The sequence below is a fragment of the Microcaecilia unicolor genome, chromosome 6, assembly GCF_901765095.1.
Source record: "Microcaecilia unicolor chromosome 6, aMicUni1.1, whole genome shotgun sequence".
NCBI lineage: Eukaryota > Metazoa > Chordata > Amphibia > Gymnophiona > Siphonopidae > Microcaecilia > Microcaecilia unicolor.
The window spans coordinates 285,604,165-285,617,948 of record NC_044036.1 but is presented as its reverse complement, the minus strand read 5'-3'; the positions used below and the strand labels follow the sequence as shown (position 1 = coordinate 285,617,948).

General features: G+C 45.6%; 1 protein-coding gene across 2 annotated transcripts in view; it reads right to left on the bottom strand.

Moving 5' to 3' along the window:
• Nucleotides 1-13,784, bottom strand: part of VAV2 (vav guanine nucleotide exchange factor 2) — a 362,905-nt gene that overhangs the window by 33,621 nt on the left and 315,500 nt on the right. For both annotated transcript variants that reach the window (XM_030207689.1, XM_030207690.1), the window contains exons 12-14: nucleotides 9,198-9,284; nucleotides 3,012-3,097; nucleotides 2,733-2,865 (exon numbers count right to left, since the gene is read on the bottom strand). In XM_030207689.1, the coding sequence (XP_030063549.1) occupies nucleotides 2,733-2,865; nucleotides 3,012-3,097; nucleotides 9,198-9,284 (306 nt within the window). The remainder of the gene's footprint in view (nucleotides 1-2,732; nucleotides 2,866-3,011; nucleotides 3,098-9,197; nucleotides 9,285-13,784) is intronic.

Here is a 13,784-nt window from a genome sequence, read left to right as displayed (position 1 = left end):
TATACTGATAGAAAATGTATTTTATGCAAATCTAACATTAATTAGGCAAGGACCCATCTACCATATGGACACAACTTCTTAAAGTCAATATTTAGGTTGGAATGTTTATATAAAATTTCTACACTATTGTACTTTCTTACAGCAGGAGCAAAAATACAATGACTAACCCAGTCTCACTTTAATTTCAGAGACTTGTTATAAATTAAATAGACCTCCTAGAAAAGAGTGATGGTAAGGCTACGCCTCCCTATATAGGACACATTTTTTTCTCTCTTCATTAGATAGGTTAAGCCATCAATGTTTAGAGAAACAATGTGCATTTCTTGCTATAAACACGAACAGGAAAAATAGTTCCAATATAAGAGAGGGAAAGCACTAAAAATTGAAATTTGACATCGATTTTCAGAGCTTTGTCCCAGAGAAAATTATTAACACCAAATAATATTTATAAAAAGTACAGAATATCAACTTTAATTCCCTCCAGAAAAACATAACTCGGTATGCAGTTGTCTGCAGGCATCAAAGGAAGCCTAGTGTGCCTCCACGGGGAATCAGGATATATACAGTAATGATATCAACTAAAAAAAAATATTCATTAGCAAATATAGGAGCCCTTTTACTAAGCTACAGTAAAAAGTGGCTTTAATGCACACTTACGTGGGTCTTTTCTGCACACAAAGGCCATTTTTACCGCAGCAGTAAAATGGCTGATTTTCTATTATTTGAATTAACGGCCATGCACTAATGTTGCCATTAGCGTGCAGACATTAAAAAAATTAGTGCATAAGCACTTATCGACACCTATTTTACAGGCAGTAAGGGGCTCACATGCTAATCAGTTAGTAGCACAGAAACGCCCACTCTCTGCCCCAGACATGCCCCCTCTTAGTGCACAGACTGGGATCTTACCACAGGATGCCTGACTGCATCCCGTGGTAAACCCTTTTAAGCTGCAGTAAGCATGCACTAATGCTCACCACAGTTTAGTAAAAGGGCCCCATAATGCCACATAGAAGGCCAATAACGATTCATGTTAGATGATAACTATCTTATTTTTACATACATTATATTATTGACTAATATACATGCACAAAAAGTGCTTAAACTAAAAGAATCCCATGCTATAAACTAAAGAAAAATCTGTGGTGTAAAGTGCACTGTCATCTACCTGAAAACCCCCCCCCAGAAACAAAAAAACAGTAGTGGATCTAGAGCGTGGCTGGTCATAAGCAAAAATCCATGAGAAAGAAACCAAAATTTGTCTTCATTAAATAATATTGACCACTAAATTGCAAAGGGCCCTGTTTACAAAGGTGCACTAGCAGTTTTAGCGTGCGTTAACCCTGCAGACACCCATAGAAATATTATCATCTCTTCAACAAGGCCTACTAAAAGAACCCACAGCCTCACAACATTACCTCACCAATATTCCCAATTATTAAAGTCCACCTTCCATACCATCCGAATAACACCTTCCTTCCTTCCTTCTTTCTTCCTTTACTTAATCTCTGTACAATACTTAAGTGTTTTTGTTATCATGAAATGACTATACCATAACAAACCATAACAAACTATGTAAGCCACATTGAGCCTGCAAATAGGTGGGAAAATGTGGGATACAAATGCAATAAATAAATAATACTCAATATATATTCTATGAGTCTCAGTTAAGGGTTTTCATTTTTACTATAGGCCTTAAGTTGGTTCAGGGGGAAGTTTTAAACAGGATTGCTAATGTATTTTTGTTTCTGGTTTGCTTTCATGAGTGTTGTGCTTGGTAATTCAATAAATATAAGTTTTAAAAAAACCACACATTCCTGCAAAGCATTATCTAATCATCAAAAAGCTGCAACAACAGCTATATTTTACTCTCCTCTTTAAGGTGCACATAGAAGAAAAAGTTAGACCACTGGCTTACCATTTTCCCATGTGACTGGAAAGCATGAAAGGAAGAGAGCAGAAATTTTTTTTTTAACAGCAAGTTGTCAGATATGTTAACAGTAAGGTCATTTTTATTGCAAATAGGACACTGCAACTGTTTAAGAAGGTTTTCTAAACTTTCTTAGTCTATCCTACGAGCAACTGGGAAGCACTATCCTGCAGGTCATCCCACAAATCTGCTGTAGGTACAAGATAGTACATTGTTTCCCTGGAGCATTAAAATAAAAGTGGGAGGACAACCAAGGATTCCAAAGACTGAAAGGATATATAAAAATAAAGATGTTTATTGAGGTGTAAAGACTCGACACAACGTCGTGTTTCGGCCGTTAGGCCTGCATCAGGAGTCTTAATGCCAAACGCCTTTGAGAACTATTTGATGAAGGCAAATCCTCAACAAAAGGAAGTCTTTAGAAAGTTTCTGCTCTGCTCTAGGAGATAGCCTGGTTATCCTAAAATAACTGAACCCTGACATTGTACTGCTGAACAGAGCTGCTCTCCTGTCTTACCTTCAGTCAATGTGTAATTAAACTTTGGAATTTGTTGCCAGAGAACGTGGTAAAAGCAGTTAGCTTAGTAGGGTTTAAAAAAGATTTGGACAATTTCCTAAAAGAAAAGTCCATAAGCAATTATCAATATGGACTTGGGAAAATCCACTGCTTATTCCTGGGATGAGCAGCATAAAATCTTATGGGATCCTGAAAAGTACTTGGACCTGGATTGGCCACTGCTGGAAACAGGATACTGGGCTTGATGGACCTTCGGTCTCAGTATGGCAATGATTATATTCTAACCTTCTTGATGTCCTTGTTGTTCATGGGATCATCACTCATTTTGTGAAAGAGTAGCTCAATGATTTCCTTCAGTTCATAGCTGTATCCTTTCCTTTTACAGACAATCACCACCTTGTCAAACAAAAATAAATACCTGTCGAAAAAAAAAGCACATGATTGAGACTGGTCTACACCTTCTGTTTCCTTCCCACCATCTGATTAAATGATCCCAGTGTGACTTCGTGGTCCTGTATCCATCAGGATGTAGAAAAAGGACAAAGTCTATGTTTCTGGTCTCACCTGTCTTGTTTTGTGTTATTTATTATTGTACGAACTTTCAGTTCCCCATCAATCTTTGGCCTTCCAAATTCTTCCAGTTTTACTTGCTGTTCAAACCAAAAGACCAGAGTTAGAACCACCAGTAGGAAAGTAGGAGCAAAACCACAGAAGACCAAGAAAGTACAGGGATGCGCAGACAAGAAACAACATGGGCTGAGTGTTATACATACTTTTTCACAATTCTGTGTGACCCTCTTAAATGACTGTAATCCCCCATTATAATGGGATTACTAGTCTGTTGAGCAACCCCTCCCTAGAGTTACTGGGGGGAGGGAAGTGGGTGAAAATGGAGATTGAGAAGCACAGCCCCATAGCCCCCGAGAGGGGGGGCAGGGGGGACAAAATTCCCCGGGCCCGGGCATCCAAGGGTGGCCCAGCGCCGCAGTCCCACCCGCCCTCCGTCGTTGACTGTCTGCCACTGGGCCAGGCCCCCTGCATTGAAATCACAATGCCTCTCACCTCCGTGTGAAAGCACTGCAGGCAGCAGAGCAGCAGATCGCCTCCCTTCAGGCCTCCTTCCCTCCCTGTGTCCCGCCCTCGTCTGACATAACTTCTGCGAGGGTGGGACACAAGGAGGGAAGGAGGGCCGAAGGGAGGCGATCTGCTGCCCTGCTGCCTGCAGCGCTTTCACACGGAGGTGAGAGGCACTTTGATTTCAATACAGGGGACCCGGTGGCGGATGGAGGCGGGCAGGTGGAGGGGGGGGGAGCGGCAACCTGCGGGGGGGGGGGGGGGGGGGTGGAGGGGAAAGCGGCGGCAGTGACCTCGGGCCCGGTCCAATCTCTCGGTGGCCCTGCCCAGCCCTAAGGGGAGTATTTATGGAAAAGTGCTGAGGGAAATGTTTCTGGTTATTGAATGACAGTAGGGGTGGAGTTTAAAGTTAATAAATGTTATTGTGCAGAGCACAAAGTCTTTGATTGCCTCTACCCTCACATGGACCCTTGTGGGGAGGGGGAGTCTTGGATGGATTCAAGAAACTAAGGCTGAACTAAGTGGAGGTTTCTGCCACTAAAAAAATTAACCCTGAAGTGGAGGAGTACTCCAGATGGGAGGCAGGGGAACCCAGCCTGGGAACAGGAACAGGAAAGAGCCTATTTGGAACCAAAGGCAGTAGCCCTGAGAGGTACACCTTTGGAAGAGAGTAGATGGGACAGGGAGGTCTGATCCAGTGGCGTAGCTACGGGAGGCCACGGGGGACCCCCGCCAGCCAAGCTACCTTTGCAGTGGCAGTGTGTGTGTGTGTGGGGGGGGGGGGTGAGGTGGCGTAGGGGGGGTGAGGTGGCGGGGGGGGGTGGGGGTGAGGTGGCGGGGGGGGGGGGGGGCAAAAGTGGCAGCAGCAGGGAGGTGGGCCAAAATGTGCCACCCACTTTGGGTTCTGGCCCCCCTCCCATCAAGGTCTGGCTACGCCCCTGGTCTGATTAACAGTGGAGATCGCTTGCTGCACCAATGCTGCAGGCACAACCTTAGGTTGTTCACCCAAAAAGGATGGGAAATAGGAAGATTTGTGAATATATACATTCTGTAGGATTTACAGAATTGGACTAAAGAATTTACACCTCCCTGAGTCTTGACTCTGACTAATGTTGCACAGAAAATACCTGGTTGGATTAAATTGATTTGTTTGCCTCCAGAATATAAAGAAATCTGGAAGAACTGTCTGTTGTAAAATTGTCAGTAAAGTTCTTGTTTGTTTTACAAAAAAACCTGGACTGGAGTCTATGGGAGAGTAACATCTAGCTACTTCTAGACTTGTAAAGAAATAGAAAGAGTAAAGCCCGCCCCGGATTAACACCCCAAGGCCTTCCGGATTTTTATCTAGCCCCAGGCTGCGCCCATCTCAGTGTGTAAGGAAACTTGTAAACCTTTTTTTTTGTGGTCCTGGTCTCGGGTGCTAACCTGCAAAGAGCTAGCCTGTCTGTGTGTGGTGAGACCAGGGTTACATGATTGTTAAGGTATCACAGAGTCAAATGCAAAGTGTTTTCCTTGTCATGTATACCAGACCAGTCCAGACCAGTCCAGCGGAAGGAGACAGAGAAAATAGTTCCAAGTAAACCACCCCTTAAGGGTATCGTGCAGCCTGGAATGTTCTTTTCTCTGTCTCCTAACGGATAGTGGACGGATTGTGCAGCTGCTCTGGATTGCTGGCTGGTAGCTCCTGTCCCAGATTCTTCTGGTGACAGTGGAGCCAGGGGTGTGCTGATAGCCGTGTTGGGGCTAGTTTTAGAGGATACTCAGTGGTCCTCAGTTCCTCATCTGCCAGCTAGCGTGATATCCAGTGACCCTGGTTCCCTCCACTCCCCTGGCTGTCTTTCTAGCAGGGTGATAGTTGATTGTGGCATGGAGTAACTTGTCTCCCCTGTGGGGTTCTTCTCTCCTGTGGTGGTAGGTATATCTGAATTTCTGCCTCTGAGGTAAGCCTTTATTTACTCCTGTCACTAGTGAAGAAGGTTGTTTAAAAAAAAGGAAACTTTGTTTTTTCCCTCCTTTTCTGCCTCTGAGGTAAGCCTTTATTTATTCCTGTCACTAGTGAAGAAGATTGTTTAACAAACAAAAACAAAAAAAAAAACAAACAAAAAAAGAAGAAGAAGAAACTCTTCTCTACAAATTGGGCGAAGTTCCAGGGTGGTATGTGGAGCACAGCTCTGTGACTGCTGGTGCTACACAGCTTTATGTCTGCATAGAAAGCATAGCTGCTTGCCAGCACGTGGAGTGCTACTCCTTGCCGGTGTCTGGAGCACAGCTCCTTACCGCAGTGGCGTTCCTAGGGGGGCTGGCACCCGGGGCGGATCGCCGATGCGCCCCGCCCCCCGGGTGCAGCGCCCCCCCCCCCCCGATGCCACGCGGACCCCCCCCCCCGGCGAAAGGACACCCCTGCGAAGGAACCCCCCCCCCCCGCCGGGTGCACGCCGCCGGGGGGGGGGGGGGGGTGCCGCGCGCGCCTTTCCTCTGTTGTTCGATGCTTCTTCTCTGCCCCGGAACAGGAAGTAACCTGTTCCAGGGCAGAGAAGAAGCATCGAACAACGGAGGGCAGGCGCGCGCAGCACCCCCTGGCGGCGTGCACCCGGGGCGGACCGCCCCCACCGCCCCCCCCCCCCCCCAGGAACACCACTGCCTTACCGGTGTCAGGAGTACAGCTCCTTGCTGGCATCCGGAGCGCAGCTCCTCGTTTGCGTGTGGAAAGCAGCTCCTTTTCTGCATGTTATACACAGTTCCATCGCTACCGCAGCTTCAGGTCTGCAGGTACCTCTAACATCCAGCTCTTTCAGTGGGGCACTGCTCTTCCTCTGTTTCTCTCAGCTTCTTCTCTGCTTGTTCAGTGCATTTCTGTCTTTACCAGAGGTGTGCAACTCTTTCTCTGCCCGTGGTGCATGGCTCAGTTTGTGTGCTTTGAATGTAAATCTGTTTGTTCTCATTGAGCACAGCTTCGTTTCTGTCCCTTGAGCACAGTTCAGTCTCTGACTGTGGAGCGTATTTTCACCTTTGCCTGTTGGGCACTGTTTCACCTGTCGGTCAACCCCAGCTGTTTTCTGCGGGTTGGATACAGTAACTTCTCGGCAGCTGTGGCATACCGCAGTTTAGATTGCTAGACAAGGCTGTCTTGTCTCCTGTTTAACTACCATTCCTGTGGCACCTTTTCTTGCCATAGCCTCTTGGTGGCTGGCGAGAAGCTTCTCCATTGCTGGAGTTTGAATTCGTCTCTGCTCCTTTTGTGGCTACTTGGCACCTTGGGGGTCTTTTCTCCACAGTGTGGCTCTCGACTTTCTTTTTGTCTCCTTTTGTTCTCTTCGCTCTGTTCTTTCATCCCTAAGTCCAGAGCAAGCTGGTTGAGAAGTACTCTCTTTCTACGGTTGTACCCTGGTATGCTGCTGCCCTTTTCTTCATGGTTCTCCTGGAGAGACTAGCTCTCCAGTTAGTTGGTTCTCTTGACTCTGGAGTCTCTTCTTGTTCCGTGGAGTTTGATTCTCTCACTAGGCGCGGGTCTGGGTGGTTCCTGGGCCTGGCTTCCTTTCTTCTATGAAGTGTGGCGCACTGTTTGGGGTTGTATACTCCTAGTACACAACCATCTTGGACTCAAGGCAGACCGGCAGGTTTGGGAGTTAGTCTTTGTCCTGCCAGGGTTTGGAGAAGTGGATCCTGGTCTAGGAGAGACAGTTCTTCTCCTTGTTGCTCGGATACAACTGTTGCCTTCCTTCCAAGGGGAGGGGGGTCCTTTGGCATGAGAATCTTTTGTTGCTTCTTTTGCTACTCTCAAGACAGGGGTACATAATTTTTCTTTTGCTCGGGGCGTTTGTTTTACGTCCTACGGCTCAGTTCCTTTTCTAGTATCTAACTCTGTTCCATTTTGGTAGCCTGGTGGTTCAGATAGTCAAATCCTTTTCTGCTGATCAGTTTTTTGCTGTGTGTATAGCTTTGTTGATTTTTCAACCTTCTGCATTCTTCTTTTCTTCCTCTCCCCCCCCCCCCCCCACACACACACTTTGGGAAACTGCTTTGCTACATCCCAATAGTCTGGACTGGTCTGGTATAGATGACAAGGAAGGAAAAATTATGTTCTTCCCTGATAATTTTCTTTCCTTTAATCATACCAGACCAGTCCAGATGTCCTCCCTGGCTAAAGTCTGTCAGAGTGTTGTTTCCTTTAGGTATCCCTGGCTGTTCCACGACGCTTCAATATGGTGGTGTCCTACAGCTCTGCCTACTTCATCTTCTCTATTCAATCTCCTGTCACTTGTTGTTGTGCCAGCTCTGTATGACGCCTCTTAGTTGGGATCACGGAGTTCTTTCTCAGGATTCAGGGGTAGATCTCTATGTGTTTGGGCAAGCTCAGTATGGACCATTCCCTCCCGCTTACTTTACTGTGAGGGGAGGTTGCAGTTGCCTTTGGCCAAGCAGGAACAGTGAGGTTCTGCATATTGGCTCCAAGAGTTTGCCTGTTTGGTATTAACTGTGTTTTCTTCTAGACTTCAGAGCACCATTGCTTGGCTATTCGAAATACTGAACATTCCAGGCTGCATGATACCCTTAAGGGGCGGTTTACTTGGAACTATTTTCTGCTGGTAGATGGATACAACCCATTAGTCTGGACTGGTCTGGTATGATTAAAGGAAAGAAAATTATCAGGTAAGAACATAATTTTTCCATCTGTATTTTAAAATACAAAAGGCATGAACTTGGCTCCTATTTTGTCTCCCTGCTTTACTCAGTGATCATACAGCAAAAGTTTCACTGATCTGTCCAGGGCACAACTCTGAGAGCTCCATGTGGACAAACAGAAATGACAGGCCTGCCCTTCATAAGAGAAACAGGAGAACAACAAAAATGTTCCACAGAAACAGCAAAAAGTGGAGACGGCCATGGGGATAATGATGTCACTGGAGCCACACTCAAATTTATAACCAGAGAATGGCTCCAGTGACATCATTATCCCCCTGGCCATTTCCGTTTTTTTCCTACACCTGCCCTTCATAGCATGAACTTTTACCCTGTGCTCATGTGCGTTTTGTACTTTGATAATTTATTTATTTATTAGGATTTATTTACCACCTTTTTGAAGGAATTCACTCAAGGCGGTGTACAGTAAGAATAGATCAAACATGAGCAACAGGCAATTACAGCAGTAAAAATATTCAAAAACAATACAAAGTATGGCATGGTATACTACTTACAATGTCAACACAATACGTAATACAACATTATAATTGATAGTGAAGGGTAAAGCAAAGATGTAACATATAGATAGGTAAGAAAGTAGGAAGAGTTAGAAATTAAGGTGATTGATTTTAAGTTGCACATGAGGTCAGAGAAATGGTAAAATATTATCTCAGCTAGGGTAGGAGTGAATAAACATATCCTGTTGCAATATGTACAGCCTGAGTCACTCTTTGTGTGTGTGAGTGAGACCGAGTTAGTTACTTCTTCCATTAAAGGCCTGGTTGAAGAGCCAAGCTTTCACCTGCCTTGTGTTAAGCGCAGCCTTTCAGGCAGTGCATTCCAGAGTGTGGGGGCTACTCCGGAGAAGGCTCGCTTGAGGGTATCACATCGTGTAATGTACTGTATCACATCGTGTAATATAATAAGGGCTTATTAGGACTACTGAACAAATCGCACCCAGCATCAAGCTCAGCAAACAGCAATGGAGGGACTCACCAGGTTCTCAATGGAGCTCTGAAATTCACTGATCTTCTTTAAAGTCTCTTTGTCTCTTTTCACTTCGTTTATGTACATGGCTAGATCCTGTAGAGGGAGAGAGGCAAGCAGCAAAACCCAGTTTACTGCACTGTACCAGGAAACAATGCTGTAATTTTAAACAGCTTACCAACCTTCCATAGGCCCTTATGAATGGAAGCACAGCAACAAAAAAACGTTCCCATCAATTGTGTTGCAAAGGGCCAGCGTGCAAGAACACCACAAAATAACCAGGCACTTATTGAGATGGAGGGGGTTTGGGCAAGTGACCCTCCCCCAATAATGCCTTCAACTACCCACACCAAGAAGTAAGCCTCCTTGGCCACAGTCTGGCAGCACTGTGGTGCTCTTTAGAAATCTAATAAAACAGGTCTTTGAAAAGAATAATTATTACAGGGAAACCTCAGAAGCAGCAAAATTCTCCTTTTCATCTACATCAGGAAAATAGTTTTCCCATTTATTGTAAGCACAGCGAGCACATAGAGCAAAGCTCACCTATATGCATTTGCATGTCTTCCCCTTTCCTTTGTTGTAATTATGGATTCTGTGGAGGTGCTGCATATACAGTTAGGTCGCACATGTGGTACAAGTAGGTATGTTTTTGTACAATAGGCGTGCTCAGAGGAGAAGTTTGGGTGCAGCATGAGTGGAGTCATGATTTGCATTTGTATTTTATAAAATACATGTGTATGTGTGTCCTTTAAATGCTAATATTTAAGACTAATCCCAGGTGGTGTAAGGAGATGGGATTTGATATACTGCCCTTCTATGATTAAAATCAAAGTAGTTTACATATTATATACAGGTACTTATTTTGTATCTGGGGCAATGGAGGGTTAAGTGACTTGCCCAGAGCCCCAAGGAGCTGCAGTAGGAATCAAACCCACTTCCCCTGGTTCTCAGGCCACTGTACTAACCATTAGGCTACTCCACTGCAAACATCAGCACCCAAACTCTAAGCACGATTTTTCCAGGATTTGTACTACTATATTATAAAGACACTATCCAGCTTATTTTCGAAAGAGAAAGACATCCATATTTCGACCCAAATCCGGAGGTGGGCGTCTTTCTCCCGTGGGCAAACAAATCGGTATAATCGAAAGCCGATTTTGGTCGTCTTCAACTGCACTCTGTCGCAGGAACGAACAAAGTTGATGGGGGCGTGTCAGAGGCGTGGTGAAGGCAGGACTGGGGCGTGGTTATCGGCTGAGGAGAGATGGGCGTCTTTAGCTGATAATCAAAACAAGAAGGGCGTTTTTAACGAGAATTTGGTCCGCTTTATTTGGACCCTTTTTTTCAGGTCCAAGTCCCAAAAAAGTGCCCCAACTGGCCAGATGACCACCGGAGGGAATCGGGGATCACCTCCCCTGACTCCCCCAGTGGTCACTAACCCCCTCCCACCAAAAAAAAACACTTTACAAACTTTTTTTGCCAGCCTGTATGCCAGCCTCAAATGCCGTACCCACCTCCATGACAGCAGAATGTGTTCTATCCTCTGACAGCCTTTCCCTGGTTCTGATGTGGCTCTCGGGTGAGTGTGATACCTTTTCTGTTATGCGCACTGCAGAGTCACATCAGCAATGCATTGTGGTGGGTGTAGGGTATTGGGCTCTGTGATTCCACTAGCTTGTGTTACATGCTTACGATGTTGGTAGTTAGTAGGCTCTACTCCCATGGTGCTTTTCCCTCTGCTTACTGGGTCAGAGTGTGCCCTGTTTTGTTTCCGGTAGTCCATGAGGTAGTGGCCATTTTTGTAAGCCAGTTTTAGATCCCTTTCATGGGTTAGCCACGTTACAGAACTTAGTTCTTACCTTGAATGTTGCTGAAAGAGGGCATTATACAGCATTCTGCCAGCTCTGACCTACTGCTAATCTCAGTACCAGGGAGACCCTTTGCTAGTGGGGCACAACCTCTGATCTGCAGTTAACTGTGAGTAAATGTGCTTATTCCAATAAAGGACGTTTTCGGAGACATTAGTCTTCAGGTGTCAACTGATGTGCCAAGGTTATACAGCAGCAACAAGTCCTAGAGGCCTGCATGTATGCAGGTCCCTGGAGCACTTTTAGTAGGTACCGCAGTGCATGTCAGGCAGGCGGACCCAGGCCCATCCTCCCTACCTGTAACACTTGTGCTGATAAATGGGAGGCCTCCAAAACCCACTGTACCCACATGTAGGTGCCCCCTTCACCCCTAAGAGCTATGGTAGTGTTGTACATTTGTGGGTAGTGGGTTTTGGGGGTGGGGGGTTGGGGGCTCAGCACCCGTGGTAAGGGACCTATGCATGTGGGAGCGTTGTCTGAAGTCCACCGCACTGACCTCTAGGGTGTCCAGTTGGTGTCCTGGCATGTCAAGGGGATGAGTGTACTACGAATCCTGGCCCTTCCCACGACCAAATGGCTTGGATTGGGACGTTTTTGAGCTGGGCGTTTTTAGTTTCCATTATCGCTAAAAAAAACAAACGCCCAGCTCGGAAACAACTAAATCCATGGCATTTTGGTCTGTACAAATCGTATTTTCGAAGCAGAAGATGGACGCCCATTTTTTTTCGAAAATACGGTCTGTCCCACCCCTTCATGTACCCGTTCTCGGACATAGACGCCCATGGAGATGGGCGTTCGTGTTCGATTATGTCCCTCATAGGGTCCAATATTCAGACCATGGGAGGCAGCCTGGCTAACTCCCGCAGTCAGCGGTGAATGCCAGGCTGCTTCCGGTGACCGGCATGGAATATCCGGTTTACATTTGGCCAGTTTAAGCTTAACCGGCCAGCACTGAATATTGAATTGGCCGATTAAGTTTAAACCGGCCAAAGACAGGCCTGCTATTTCGGCAGCCCAATTTGGCTGTCAAACGTAGTTGGCGATGCACTAAATATTAGTGGATAGCCTGTTAGCTGCTAACCCCTAGATTCTAGATAATGCAACTTAAGTTGCACATACAGAACCATTCATATTCTGAATTTATGCATGCAACTTAATTAGTTAACAAGCCAGTCAGCGCCGATAATTGCGACTTAACAATTATTGACACCAACTGGCATTGATTAGAATTTATGACGTGATGCACGTAAATTCTAAGCCACATAGCTGGAAAATGGGCATGACCATGGGCATTGAATGGGTGAGTCATGGGCTTTTCTACAATCTATGCACGTGGTTATAGAATACACCCAGTCCGCTAATAATTTAGGCGTCACCATTTACACCAAGTTTTACTTGGCATAACTGCCCGTGACTAAATTTAGTTGCGTGGATGGGCGCTCGGCGTTTTATAAACCATGTGTAAATTTAGGCATGCTCTACAGAATATGTCTATGCGTATTTTGCTTCGGCACTGATTTTTTAAGAATGATATATAGAATCTGGTCCTAAGCGCTAATATTCAGCGGAGATAACCGGCTATCACCCGCTGAACATTCGCAGACAGCCAATTAAGCGCTATTTAACCAGCTAGGAGCCATTCCTGGCCGGTTAAATAGTGCTGAATATTGAGGGGGGGAATAGGCATCTATGGTGCTTATTTTAGAAGTGCTATTTGGATTTAGATGTGCATAAATCAGCACTTAAAGACATTTATATTCCATAAACATCTAAATCCCAATTTTACAATGCCAGGATGCATATATCTAAAACTGAAAAATGTGCATCTGACAAGGGGTAATGGTCTGCGCATGTTTTGGGCAGGACGAGGCCGAGACAAAAATATAAATGTGTATTCCCCATTTTAGAAGGGGAATCTGTATCCAAAAAGATCAACATTAAGATTTATACCTGCCACCTGGGAGGACTAGGTTTCTGAAAAGTGCTTCTATTAACCAGTACTCCACCACTGAGAGATAAGGGAAGGTCATTGTCAGCTATCATCCCGGACGAGCCCCCAAGATGTCAGCTATTGTTGTCTAGGGTTGGTCCCGGGGTCCACTTCACAGAGGCAGTGGGTTCCCAAAGAATACGCAATCCACACGGATTTAGATATATAAAGTATATTATATTTGCATATATGCATTGGCTCACAGCACTTAGTACAGGTAACTGGTACAGGGCAGTATCTGTGTGTGTTTAGGGAGAGAAAGAAAGGATAGGGTGTTTGTTCAGAGGAAGAAAGAAACCTTGGAATAGGGCTGTCTGAGAATGGGGGGAGCAGAGCCAGGTGCTCTGGTGGCTAAAGATGGAGGTGTGCAGAGAAAGAAGAAGAAGAAACAAAGACAGCCCAGCAGAGTCCCGTGCCCTGCGGGCTCAGAGACCAAGAGAGAGAGAGAGGTAGTACCCTGGACACAGAGAAGTGCCCTGCACAGAGAGAGAAGCAGTAGACCCCAAGCAGAGCTCTGTGCTCTGCTGCACAGAGAAAGACAGAGCCCCACGTAGTGCCCTGAGCTCTGCTTTATACCTAATAAGAACTGAGAGGGAACAGGAGCAGAAAGAGATCAAATAACTTCTCTCCTTCCCAGTTATTTCCTTTACAGAACTCCAGATTACTTTTTGAAGTCAGGAAAGCTTCTCTGAAGTCAGGAAGAAAGGTGACAAATTTCATAGGTTGTATCTCTTTGAA